Source organism: Acanthopagrus latus, chromosome 17, assembly GCF_904848185.1.
Source record: "Acanthopagrus latus isolate v.2019 chromosome 17, fAcaLat1.1, whole genome shotgun sequence".
NCBI lineage: Eukaryota > Metazoa > Chordata > Actinopteri > Spariformes > Sparidae > Acanthopagrus > Acanthopagrus latus.
In genome coordinates this window covers 28,404,177-28,418,041 of record NC_051055.1, presented here as the reverse complement: position 1 = coordinate 28,418,041, position 13,865 = coordinate 28,404,177, and the positions used below count along the sequence as shown (strand labels likewise).

Here is a 13,865-nt window from a genome sequence, read left to right as displayed (position 1 = left end):
GCCAACAAAGATTATATATGTGTTATTTTTTCTTTTCCTTGTCAGACACACAACCTCCAGACCCACACCCATAAAATGAGACTCTACCTGGACCCCTCAGATGGAATATAAATCAAACTGTGGCATTTTGGTCGTACGACGGGTCACAAGGAACCAAAATGACCTCCACCATCGACAGTCCACCCCTGATTTATACAGGAGACTGAGATCATTGCTGACTCGTATCCATGTGTGTATGTACGTATGCTAATGTTAGCATTCGGCTCAAAGCGCAGCTGAGCCTGTCCACACTTGAGTCTGACAAGTTACAGGAAGATGGAGACGAAGTGTGACACCGTGGAGCTGCAGGCTGAAGATGTCTTAAACCGCCCACCGCACAGACGCCAAGCTCACGCTCACTCCTGCTTCAGCCATTTCCTCCACCCAAATATTATAGTCACGTAATGGAGGATTCTATATAAGAGCAGTCAAAAAGATTTTAGACACAAAGAAAGAATCCTTTTTTTAACTTTCTGGTTTATTTAACAGGGACAGTGCACATGAGAGAGTTTAAAAGAGGCGATGTGATAAAAACCAAAGTTATCGATCATTTATAAGCACACAGATCATCTTTAAAACATGCAGCAGCTCATAATCCATGTTCCAAAGTCAGCTGATGAGGTTAGCATATGTGTGTGTTCATGTTTGATTTCTCATCATGTATCTGTGTATGTGTGTGTGTGTTCAAACCGCCGCAGGTCCTTGCCCTTTTTGTTGGAGGAGGCTGTTGCTATAGCGATGGTGTCATGGCTACAGTTGATGAGCTCGTGGCGCCCAGAGTTCTGTCTGGCGGGTCGGTCGGTCGGTCGGCTGGCTGTGAATCGTAACCCCTAACCACCTGCTCCACCGCACAGACGGTTTGATACCAAGTGTGTTGCTTGGAAACGGCTCGGGTCCAAGTTTTGTTTTTACAGTCTGCAAAAAAACTGCAGCAGGAAAAACTTAAAAACTGCAGCCAGCCAGTGATGTCACAGAGATCTTCTCATGAGGAGTTACAGCGACGGTAACCATAGCTACAGTTTCCACGGTGTCGCATCATCTCAGATGAAAACAGCAGTAAAATTAAACCGTTAACAGACTCAACACGGTTTGTTTTGTGTTCATTCAGGCTGACAAACCTTGAAGGAGACATATTCTGCTCATTTTCAAGGTTCATGATTTTATTTTGGGTCACTACTAGAACGGGTTTACATGGTGTAATGCTCAAAAACACACATCAGTTCTGTCATACTGTCCGGTGCAGCAGCTCTGTTCTCCCCCCCATCTGTCTGAAAATGTGTGACTCTGTGACATAGTGTGATGTCACAAAGTCACAGAATTAAAGGCGGGGCGTCTGACGAGGCATTTCAGGAGCAGTGTTTTCTGTGGGAAAGAGGAGCTTCTGTTGGTGCCGACTTTGACCTTTTAAACTTTCAAGATCGTTTACAAGCACAAGAACGTATATACATTTAATCAACACTGACGGAGAGGGAAATCTTTCTCTTTAAAACATTTGCATGATGAGTGATGAGCAACATGTTCCTCAAGAAAAGCTCGCGATCGAGGTTTAAAGGAACGGTTCACCCAAAAATCAAAATTCTGTGATTTTCTGGAGCTGCACCGAAAAATAGCATTTCAGAAATCACCTAAATAACTGAATAAGCTGGGGATTTGTTTTAAAACATAAAAAAAAACAACCAGGAAAAAATAGAAACATAATAAATACATGTACTGAGGGTGTAAAATACTCCTTTTCAGTCAATCCCAGAGATCAATCAGGACTTCTGGACACTAAACTGGATGACCTGTATGGAGCCATTTTAGTTCTGAAAGGTCCAGAAAGGTTTTTTTTCGGACTACAATAATTCACCTGACTTCCATCAGGATGTAGCTGAGGAGATAATGACTGAATTAAAAATGTTTTTGGTGACCTGTTCCTTTAATCTCACTAGTGCTCATTAGTGCTTCTTCTTTGGAGGAAATTGTTTGAAGAAGATTACAGAGTTTAAAGCTCCCTTTTTTTTAATTAGGTGAGTCGACTGTGTGACTGTAAAAGATGTTTTAAATGTACTTTATTTTATTTCACTTTCATGCCAGCACGGTAGCTCTGCAGAAATGTCACTTGTTTGAAATACGCTTGTAATATTCTGTTTGCCAAGTCGGAAAATATCTCAGCTGTCAGCACCTCGCAGCTGATTTTCCCATGTTGCTGCCAATACAGGTAAAAAAAAAGCAGAGGAGGCGCACAACATGAATAATATTTATACATGTATAAATATCACAAAATACACCTGCACAGACAGCTGACTGTGAAATACTGTTTTAATATGTCAACACATTGCAACCATCATTTTATAGTCTCCAGGTTGTGTGTGGTCATGCATGTTCTCTCAGTTGACATTTAACTGCTGTGTCTGCAGGCTCACGAGCGCATAAAAATGGCTGCAGCGTGTGCGTAGGTGACGGCAGTGATTCCAGCGTTCATGTGCTTATGAAAGTGTGTGTGCGCCAAGTTAGTGTGAGTGTGTGTCATAAAAAATGGAGAAGGCTAAAGTAGGCCAGAGGTTCACAAAGCACCACATGGGCTGGTGGGGTGAAGGAAACCCTGCAAAGACATCTCTCTCTCTTTCTCTTCGCTCGAACCCTGCCTTCCTCTTTGTCCTCCTCCTCCTCCTCCTCCTCCTCCCTTTGCACCTCCTCAGAGCCTTTGTCTCTTCATTGTCCTTTGTCTGACTCCTCCAGCGGTACAGTGTGCGACAAGGTTAAAAAAATACACTGTCGTCTAAAAGAGCAACGTGAAAATGATGAAATAAATTTGCCGATACAATCACTACGCACCTGATTACATATAGTTAGATAATTTAACGTGGGGATGAGGTCCCCACAGCGAGTGTCTTGAAATCATTAACGAGAGAGGATTCACAAATTCGTCTTTATTTTCCCCCAATATGTGATTTGTTTTGTGATCTCCTTGGGCCTCAAACTGTAAATGAACCATGTAAGATAATTTAATGGAACAACCATATAGTCATCACGCTCCAGGGTTAGATCTTACAATAAAGAAATAAAAGCTATCAAATAAATATATTCAAGGAAAAAGTACAATATTTACCTCTAAGAGGAAGAAGTATAAAGAAGCATAGAATAGACTTTTTTTTTTACAAAATGGTCTTTAATGCAGCACTTAGAGTAAACATACTTAGTGAGGCTACTGAATAAATCATGAGTATAAATAATGTATCTAAATATCAGTGTAATGAACTCTGCTGTAATACAGCGTAAAACACTGACAAATGTACATGTACGTATACAGATCTGACTGAAATGTGCATTTCTTGTGTAGTCAGGTATTTGTGATGTTGAATATTAAAGAGGACTCTGCAGTGGGGAGATAATTTAAGGGTTGGGGTGATCATGTATGTTAAATAAAGACTAAAAATAATCAATACAAATAAATGCTTTTAAGGAGAAACATCCTAAAATGTTGTTTGTGGATGTAGATTTGAAGCTGGTGATTCTCTTCCAGCTCATTATCAGGCCATCAAACAGCAACAGGACAGACATGTGGTCAGTGATTGGACAACAATGTTCCAGATACATTTTGTTGTTATTGTTCAAATGTAAACAATAATTCAAACTGTGAAACGTGCAGAACGTGATGCTGTCGGATCAAAGCAGCTCTCCGGGATCAGCTGACCCCAAAAAGTACTTCGGTTTTTTTTTTAAGTGATCTTCAGAACCAACTTTGACATTTCAGCTTCAGGATACACAAACAGCATAAACCTGACACATGGTATGTTGATTAAATTAGTATGTTTCACTCTTATCTTTTATCAGCGTTCACCGTTTTCAAATCTGGTCGCAGAAAAGTCTGCTGAACTGCATTTATTCACTAATAAATCGATACATTTAAGTAAATAACTGAGCAGGAAACATTCAGCTAGTTGTTTTGTTTATTATCCTACATGACTTTGTGTTCATAGTCTCATTACACATGTATTTAGTCTGATTAAAGATTAAGTTAAACTGTATTTTTTGGAAAACAAGCAAAAGAAATACGACCATCTCTTATGCAACACATAATACAATAACCATCATTGATGAATGGTAAATGTATGCTTGGATAAAATGTAGTTAATAGAAAACAAGCAATGACATTTTAATAAAGAATATATTAAGCAAACAGTGACTTTTTGATTGGTTTTCACTTCTCTGTTTCTCTCAAAAACTTAACTCTTCAAATCAGCATCGTCTAACTTCACTGAATCAACATCTTCCCTGCATTTGAACTCTTCATACTTCTGTTGCTGGTGTCCTGTTTTAATGTGACTTGTTGTGTCTGTCATTCTTTCCTTCTCCTATAGGCTATAAATTACAGGGAACACAATCTTCGTACTTCATCTGATGAGAAAGATGAGGCCAATCCCGCCTTGTCTTTCTCTCCAGTTAAGGAGGTCAATATCAAACGACACATCATCTCCTCGTCCTCGACTGAATACCTGATACAGTCTTTTTTGGGGGAGGGCTTTTTTGGACAAGTTGCCAAGTGCATAAAGGCAAGCACCGGAGAAACAGTTGCTGTAAAGATAATGAAGAAAGGCTTGGATATCGAGGCGCAGAATGAGGTAGAGTGGAAAGTCTGTCATTTCCTCCGTGCGATCCTCAAAAATGTATTTTAAATCTAACATCTCATATGTTCCCTGCAGCTGGCCATCCTTCAACATCTGAGCAGTTTCGACTCAAACAGATACAACTTTGTCCGATGCGATAATGTATTCGTGGCCAGAGAGCACGTCTGTCTCGAGTTCGAAATGCTCGATATGAGTCTGTGGGATTTCCGATTGAAGAGACCATCCCCATGTTTCAGTCTGAAAGAAATCCGTCCGATTCTGCATCAGGTAATGTGGCATTTCCTTACATTAGAGTTGCACCACAAGAGGTTCATTTGAAAGGCCTTCAGGAGGCCAGGGGCACTAGCCAGGGGGCAATATAACAATGTCATGTCACAATTACCCTGCCCAACATGATTACAATTCACAATATACTATCTCGAAAATCATCTAAATATTGTTTCACTAAAAACATGCTGGAATCACTTTAACCTCATACTTGTGTAAAGTACATTTTGAAAATGAATTATACACATCTGTAAAGTGAAAAACAATCACATAATCTTATATAGGTAGTCATATATCATAAGGTATTGCTGCGCAAATTATGGACAAATAAACTTGGTAACTTTGTAATTTAATGTCTTTTAAGACCTAATATTCATGATATTGAATTTACACAGAAATACAAGGAATGTAAGCTTTGAATTTAGTAGGGAAGCAATGGTAATACAAATAATTTCTTTCCTTTTATGGCACAGAATTGCTTGTATTTTCAATAGTTAACTGCACAAAAAAATGTAACTTGATTACTTCAATCACAAATATGAACATTGTTGAACAAACAGCGAGCCAAATGTAGTTAAACTTCTGTCTTAATGTAGTTCCCAACACTGCACAGGTGTTGCTATCATATTGGACTGTATTCCAATGCATTAAATCGTAAGACATTTCTATTTCTGTTATATTGAATGTAGGCCTAAATAAGTGATATGTCCTAAAACGACACTGAGCTTGGTGCTTACACGGCTCACTCAGCCTCAAATATCTTCAAAACTTGGCAAAGCTCAAGTCTAGAAGTATCAACTGATACGAGGCACTGTGACTGACCTTATTTTGATGATTTATTTATGACTTTAGATGGCCACAACTCTTCAGTTCCTGGAGAGCACAGGCATTGTCCACACGGATCTCAAGCCAGACAACATCATGTTGGTGGACCATGTAAACCAGCCACTCAAGATTAAAATTATCGACTTTGGCTGTGCCATGCCAGCCTCGGAGTTGGAAGGAGGCTTTTATAGGCAGGCACTCTGTTACAGGTAAGTAACTGGTCACATGGCATATTCAGGCTTTGGATGTAATTTTGTTTGCAAAGGTAATAACAAATTAATGTATTTGTATTTCTTTTTCCTCTTTGAGATCTCCAGAGGTCATCCTAGGACTTCCCCTCACATCAGCTATTGACATGTGGTCTCTGGGCTGCATTGTTGCAGAACTGTTCTTGGGCCATGTGCTGTATCCTGTCAACACTTCGTATGACATGGTTTGTGCTTTAAAACCAGCAGCAAATATTTCATTACAACCCAATCGCCAGAATAATGGTTGGAAAATGTACCTGTCTGTGTAACATGGCTAGTTCTTTAACTTAACATTTCTTTCACTCTAATTTTGTGTCTTATCGACATTGTTATAATTATGTTCTGGTTGGGTTAGGACAAGCTTTTGTCTTGGTTTAAAATACCCGGTACTGTAGGGGTGAAAAGAAGTGGAAAAAACATTCTTTAATCTTGTCAAGAACAGCATTAAATGTATTAACGAGTGAGCTTTTTGGAAGTATTTCATTATCAGTATTGACCATGTGTAACCGACATTGTTTTTGACAACAGTTACGACACATGGAGCGCACTCACGGTCGGATACCACAGCGTCTGCTGCGTGAGGGATACAACACCAGGAGGTATTTTTGTAAAAAGAGAGGTCATCGAAACCGCTGGAGATTAAAAGTAGGAACTTTCAGTGTTTTTTCCCAGAATTTCTTTCATTTGATCTCTGTCATTCCATCAGTCTTTGTCTTACCATCTTTTGTCAAATATTATTTTTCTCTTTAGACACCATCAGAATTTGGACAAGGCGTTTGCACCAAGAGCCTTTTCAACTCCCTGCATGACCTCTTGATGGTAAGAAGCCCCACTTGGCATTTCAGATTTTCAGTTCTAAAAGATGCAAACTTTTGTCACAAATAAATTACCATGCGCCATGAAGATGAATAGAGATTTGAATGATCTTTGTGATTTATTCTGATTTAGTTGAGGCCATCCTGTCATCTGTCAGACGAGGACAACAGGGCAGAAATGGTAGACATAGAGAACTTCACAGAATTGCTGAAGAAGATGCTTCATCTAGATTTCAGTAAAAGGATATTACCCAGCGAGCTTTTTGAGGATCCCTTTATTTCGATGAACAACCTTGCAGACAGCTATCCCAACAGCTCCTAGTAAGTTCAAACTAAAAACACTGCGTATAGAGACAGAAGTGTCGATAAATGACTGTAGCTTGTTGATTTAGTTACTATTTTTTTTCTTCCAGCGTGAAATCCAGCTTTGAAATGATGAAAGTCTGTCAGAGACAGAGTCTGAGCAATACCAGTACCACATTTTCTGCCAGCCTGGAACCAAACATCTCTCTCCAGGACCGTCCAAGTTGGGATATCTACCAAGACAGTTCCGTCGTACTGGGGATTGCATCGGATTTCTCCCATTTCTCCATCCATGAGGACCAAGGAAAAGCCCTTGGTGATAAGGAGAAGATGCCACCAGGCAAATGGTTGAAAGACTCTTCTGAAACTTCATACGCAAGTGGTGAAAGGTGAGTGCTGTATGACATTCCTGTACTGACCATACTACTGCACCCACCAATCCAAACATGGCTTCAGACCAAGTTCACCCAAGTCATAATGTTGGCACTCACTGATGGAACTGGCCAGGAACGTGGTGTTGAGCCAGCCTTCAAATTCCCCAGATCTCAATTCAATGAAGGATGCATGGGACATTGCCGAAAACGTCTGATCCTTGGAGGCCGTGGATTCAACTTGGCTCTGAACCATCAGGGCTTGGAAACCAGACTTCTGGGGGTGTCCTGTGCATTTTTATGTTGGGCCTACTTCAATCAGACTTGTTCCAGCATGTCCATTAAGTGCTTAATGAGATTTGGAAAAGAGGACTTTTTGAGGTTAGGTCAACACCCTGGCTCTCAGGCCATTTCCTGAGCAGTCCTTTAGGTGTATCAGGGCACAGCGTTTTGCTGGAGGGTTACTGCCATTGGGAGTGCAGCTGCCATGAAGGGGTGTACTTGGTCAAGTGTTCCTGGGAGTGGTGTGTGTCCAGTAGCATCCACATGAATGCCAAGACTTAGACTTTCCCAGCAGAACACTGCATTGTAACAAGACAATCAATGTTTATCACTTAAAAGTGGTTTTAATGTTGTGGCTGATTGGTGTACACTTGTATACATCACATGTCATTGCTGTTAAAATTAGAGATATTCAGTTTTAACAGTTTTTGGTTTTATGCAGTAGCCCAGAAGGTAACCTGCCAGTGGAGAGGAAGATGAAGAGGAAATGGGAGTTCCAAAGGACAGCAAGACGGAAGAGAACAAAGATGAGTGATGTCTCCATACAGGCTTCAGCCAGTGCACCTCAAGTCCAACTAGTCCACAGAGGAACACAGACATCAGTCACTTTTACAGTTACAGACAGGTGCAGCAGGTGAGTATTTTTAAACTTCTCTCAGATTAAATAGATTTTGTTGTTGAAGCTCAAGAGATTCAAACACATTTCATCTGTGCAGAGCCTCACAAACTGGTTCACCAGAGAGGAAAAGGATGAAGATGAGCCTCCATCATGAGGCCCCTACAGAGGCCATAATGAAACGCATAAGGGAGAAGAAGTGGGACTCTTATATAGTCTCAGACACTGGGAAGAGGTAGGTACTATTTAACTTGTCCATACTGATTCAATTTTACTGTTGAAGTTCAAGAGATTAAACCCCATTTCATCTATGCAGTGCTCCAAAACCTGATTCTCCAGAGAGGAAGAAGATAAAGATTAGCCTTCTGCATGACTCAAAAGAGGCTCCAACTGAATCTTTGTCCAGTGAGGCCATAATGAAACATAGAAAGAAGAGGAAGTGGGACTCTTACATAGCCTCAGACACTAGAAAAATGTAGGTACTATTCAACTTATCCATACTGATTCAATTTTACTGTTGAGGTTCAAGAGATTAATTCCATTTCATCTATGCAGTGCTCCAAAACCTGATTCTCCAGAGAGGAAGAAGATAAAGATTAGCCTTCTGCATGACTCAAAAGAGGCTCCAACTGAATCTTTGTCCAGTGAGGCCATAATGAAACATAGAAAGAAGAGGAAGTGGGACTCTTACATAGCTTCAGACACTAGAAAAATGTAGGTACTATTCAACTTATCCATACTGATTCAATTTTACTGTTGAAGTTCAAGAGATTAAACCCCATTTCATCTATGCAGTGCTCCAAAACCTGATTCTCCAGAGAGGAAGAAGATAAAGATTAGCCTCCTTCATGACTCAAAAGAGGCTCCAACTGAATCTTTGTCCAGTGAGGCCATAATGAAACATGGAAAGAAGAGGAAGTGGGACTCTTACATAGCCTCAGACACTGGAGAGAGGTAGGTACTATTTAACTTGTCCATACTGATTCAATTTTACTGTTGAGGTTCAAGAGATTAATTCCATTTTCATCTATGCAGTGCTCCAAAACCTGATTCACCAGAGAGGAAGAAGATGAAGATTAGCCCCCTTCATGACTCAAAAGAGGCTTGGTCCAATGAGGTCATAATAGAATAGGGCAGAAGATGTGGGACATTGACATAGCCAACGAGGAAGCAGTTGGCTCAAAAGAGGCTCCTACTGAAGGTTTGTCTCGTGAGGCTATAATGAAACCATAGTGAAAAAGACTGCAGCTTCCCATAGTCTTTAAGTATCATGATGATATGTATTAGTTAAAAATTCTACCCTATTCACCTGTAGTGTCTCCTCTTAAAAGCAGTGCCAGCAAAGCCCTGGAGGAGCACCAACGAAAGAAGCAACAAGGGTTAAATTCAATGGATCCAGGGCCGAGGGTGACTTCAGTTAAGTATACAAGAAGTAATGCCGGCACAAGTGGAACATAGATGAAACAACCTAGCATAGTTTTTAGATGCTACCAGGAAGCACCAGTTTCTTTGTCCATCCGATACCAAACTATCTCTGGAAGGGAGTTCCCTCTTGTATGATCCTTCCCAAGGTTTCTTCCAGTCTTTCCTGTTAAAGGGTTAGGCTGGGAGTTTTTGCTTGCCTGCTTGAGGGAGGTGTCAAATCACTTGGGCTTTAGAGCCTGGGCATTTAACATTCAATTCCACTTAATTGTATTCTCCAAGTACTCCGGGTTCCTCCCATTATCCAAAGACTAACGAAAAAAAAGGCAGGCTGACTGGTTGATCTAAATTGTCCGTAGGTGTGAGTAGTTCTTTGTCTCTGTGTCAGTCCTGTGATGAACTGGCAGCTTATGTAGGTTATACACCAAGGTGTCTGCACCATGTCTGTTGGGTTTTCTCTGGATACTCCAGTTTCCTCCCACAATGCAGAGACATTCAAAGAAAAGATAGGTGGACTGGTTACTCCCTAGGTGTGAATAGTTGTTTGCCTCTATATGTCAGCCCTGCGATGAACTGGTGACTTATCTAGGGTCTACCCCGCCGTGTCTACATCATGCCTTTTGGGTTCTCTCCAGGTACTCTGGCTTCCTCCCACAATGCAAAGATTTGCAAAAAAAGTGAGGCTGATAGGTTACTCTAAAATGTCCATAGCTATAGTTGTTTGGCTCTATATGTCAGCCCTGTGATGAACTGGCAACTTATCTAGGGTGTATCCCCCTGTATGTGCATCATGTCTGTTGGGTTCTCTCCAGGTACTCTGGCTTCCTCCCATAATGCAAAGATTTGCAAAAAGAAGAAAGGCTGATCGGTTACTCTAAATTGTCCACAGGTGTAAATAGTTGTTAGTCCCTATATGTCAACCCTGTGATGAACTGGCGGCTTATCTAGGTATCTAGATCTTGTTGTAGCATGACTGCCCAAAGTGGTGAGGGGAAGTCTGTCTGCAATCTGCATACAGTTACAGTGGTCCTGAATTACACATTACAATGGCAAATCAGAAAACACAACATCAAAACAGAAAACAAAACGCAAAATTACTAAACACAACAAAACAGAAAACGCAAGAAATTATTAAACACAACAACAAAACAGAAAACACAACAACAAATCACGAAACACAACAGCAAATCAGAAAACACAACGCCAAATTACTAAACACAACAGCAAAACAGAAAACACAACGCCAAATTACTAAACACAACAACAAAACAGAAAACACAACGCCAAATTACTAAACACAACAACAAAACAGAAAACACAACAACAAATCACGAAACACAACAGCAAATCAGAAAACACAACGGTAAATCAGAAAACCCAACAACAAAACAGAAAACACAATGGCAAATCATGAAACACAACAACACACAAAACGGAAAACACAACAGCAAATACGAAACCGGAAAAAGAAGGTACCCTCGTGCAACATGAATCGTCACTGATTGGACTGGTCTGTCCTTTGTTTTGTTGTTGTGTACCTACCTTTTCCAGTTTGGTTAATGCTGTTGTGTTTTCTGTTTTGCTGTTGTGTTTCTCTGGTTTGTCATTATGTTTTCTGATTTACTGTTGTGTTTTCTAATTTGTTGATGTGTTTTCTGTTTTGTTGTTGTGTTTATTCATTTGGTGTTTTGTTTTATGTTTTGTAGTGTTTTTTGATTTGTTGTGTTTAGTCATTTGGCGTTTTGTTCTCTGTTTTGTTGTATTTTCTGATTTGCCATTGTGTTTTCTAATTTGTTATTGCGTTTTCTGATCTGCCGTCGTGATTTACATTTCAGGGCCACTGTATATAGTGGGTGGGTTTAAAGGGATAGTTCGGGTTTTTTTGAAGTGGGGTCATATAAAGTACATATCTATAGTCGGTCTGTTCCCTACCGTAATCACCGATCACCGATAACAGTTCAAGTGTACGTTGTATAGAGAAAATTCACACCACTTTACATCGCCGTCAGACCGGCCTTTCTTTTGGCACTACATTTTCTCAACCGTAGAATCTCCGTATCGCTACGCATTAGCAAACTGGCCCAATACGGAGGGATACGGAGGTTGTAAGGTTGACAAAATGTAGTGCCAAAAGAAAGGCCGGTCTGACGGTGATGTAAAGCGGTATGACTTTTCCGTTAACTTGAACTGTTACAGATTTTTTAAGGTGAGCCTTGTTTTAGGTGGTTTATTTCACTTTTTCTCTGGTCCTCGTTCACTGCAGTACAAAGCTGAGCGTCTGGGCTGGAGCGGCTCTCTGCTTCTCCAAACTGAGGCTGCGCTGAAAGCATATCAGTTAGATTTTCTATTGTCTTTTTCTTCTTAACATGTTATGTTGTTTTGTAGTAAGATTAATGATGTTTGATTTGGTTTAGTTTGTAGTTAGTGAACCACCGCCTTGGTTACATTTATTTTTGTTGTTTGCTGTTTTGATTTAAGTAGCATTTATTTTGTATCAGTCCCATGTGTTCTGTACCAGACTGTAAAAGGGAATGGGAACCTTTTGGCGTGGAGACGCCTTTGCTGAATAAACGATTGACATTTGCAATCGTACACTGTCTGTCTATATCCGCCTTAAAGGGCGTTGGAACCTGTGGTTTTTGGCAACGGGGTGCTACATTATCTAGGGTGTACACTGCTGTGTCTGCACCTGAGCTTTGTGGGTTCTCTCTCTCTGGGTATTCAAGCTTCAAGCCAAAGATGAGCAAAAAAAAAAAAAAAAAAAAAAAAACATGTTAGTTTGATCAGTTACTCTAAATTGTCTATAGGTGTGGGTAGTTGTCCCTATACATCAGCCCTGTGATGAACTGGCGATTTATCCAGAGTGCACCTCACTGTTGCCCCGTGTCAGCAATGTCAGCATTTAAAAAAATGGGTGGACCCGCTAATTTTGTTACTTACATTGAAACAACAATGCAAACAGTAATGAGGAACGTACCAATAGTATACTATTTCACAGCTCATGACAAGACAACCGATTAATTATTGATTAGGGAAATAAGGGTGTGAAGGCATTACTCATTTTTGCACTTGTATTATGTTGTTATTGTTATTTTAACTGTTACCTCAAATTGCAAATAAAATTATTAATTGAGTATAAGGCTTTGCCATTTCATTTATTAAATGGCTCCTCCTACTTCACACTCTCAATGATGTTCATACAGTTCAATTAAGCCACAACTTAATTAACTTTAAAATTTTAAAAAGCCAATTTGGGATCATATGGAGACTTGGGAGTTTCATTTTTCCAACAAAATATTTGACGAATATGTACTCTTGCCCCATCATCTGACAAAAAAAATTAGAAGAAGCCCTTTCCCATCCCCCCTCTTCCCATCACTCAGTGGAAATAATCACCCTCTGGTCCACTCATCCCTCTCAATAACATCCTCATGGTCAATCTGCTGGCTGGAGAAATCTCCCCCTCTCGCCAGATTACAGTGCTAGCTGGCCAGGATTAGGTTTTAAACAGGACTCGTGTTGTTTCGCATCATTTCCACTTCATGTATTCACTCACACACATACACAAACACATCCAGCAGAGAGCAATGCAGCAAAACAACCACACCAAGAACATCTTCTTCCCTCCTCAAAGTCCATGTTTCCGGTCATTTTGTAGGACGCTGGATGTAGAAACACAGAGCGTAAATCTAATGACCTAAATTAAATTTGCAGACTCAGCCCCAAATCATTCTGTAACCACTGATTACAGGGGTACAGTGTGACTTGCAGTGTTCATTTTAGAGTTTTTATTATGTTAAATTAGTTTCACCACTTCAGCTAAAACATATGAATATCTGAGTTAATCTTTCCACGGGAGCTTTATAAGCCTGTGATGTCACTACAAACTGTAGTTTACACACTGTCGAACATATTTATGTGCAGATGTTTTGCAGCACCGTCCCTAATCCCGACACAAAGGCAAGACGGAAACAGGAACGGATAATCCAGTTTCTCCTCCTGGAGCTGCAGTTTGTCTGAAAAACAAACATTACAAATCCTTTGTTCATCTTTCTGAATTATTTTGG

General features: G+C 40.2%; 1 protein-coding gene across 6 annotated transcripts; it reads left to right on the top strand.

Moving 5' to 3' along the window:
• Positions 1-3,658: 3,658 nt before the first annotated feature.
• LOC119005793 (homeodomain-interacting protein kinase 1-like) lies at positions 3,659-10,811 on the top strand. 6 transcript variants are annotated; one of them, XM_037073757.1, is made up of 16 exons: positions 3,659-3,811; positions 4,383-4,643; positions 4,725-4,916; positions 5,769-5,950; positions 6,051-6,174; positions 6,518-6,634; positions 6,740-6,808; positions 6,938-7,125; positions 7,218-7,496; positions 8,203-8,394; positions 8,477-8,611; positions 8,693-8,851; positions 8,932-9,090; positions 9,172-9,330; positions 9,412-9,577; positions 9,708-10,811. In XM_037073757.1, exons 1-15 carry the CDS (start codon positions 3,809-3,811, stop codon positions 9,506-9,508), a joined length of 2,316 nt encoding a protein of 771 aa, XP_036929652.1. In that variant the 5' UTR covers positions 3,659-3,808; the 3' UTR covers positions 9,509-9,577; positions 9,708-10,811. The 6 variants fall into 6 exon arrangements, with proteins under 6 accessions (XP_036929652.1, XP_036929651.1, XP_036929655.1 ...); XM_037073756.1 differs by having other exon boundaries at positions 7,197-7,496; positions 8,206-8,394; XM_037073760.1 differs by having other exon boundaries at positions 7,197-7,496; positions 8,477-8,546; positions 8,787-8,851.
• The last annotated feature ends 3,054 nt before the right edge of the window (positions 10,812-13,865 follow it).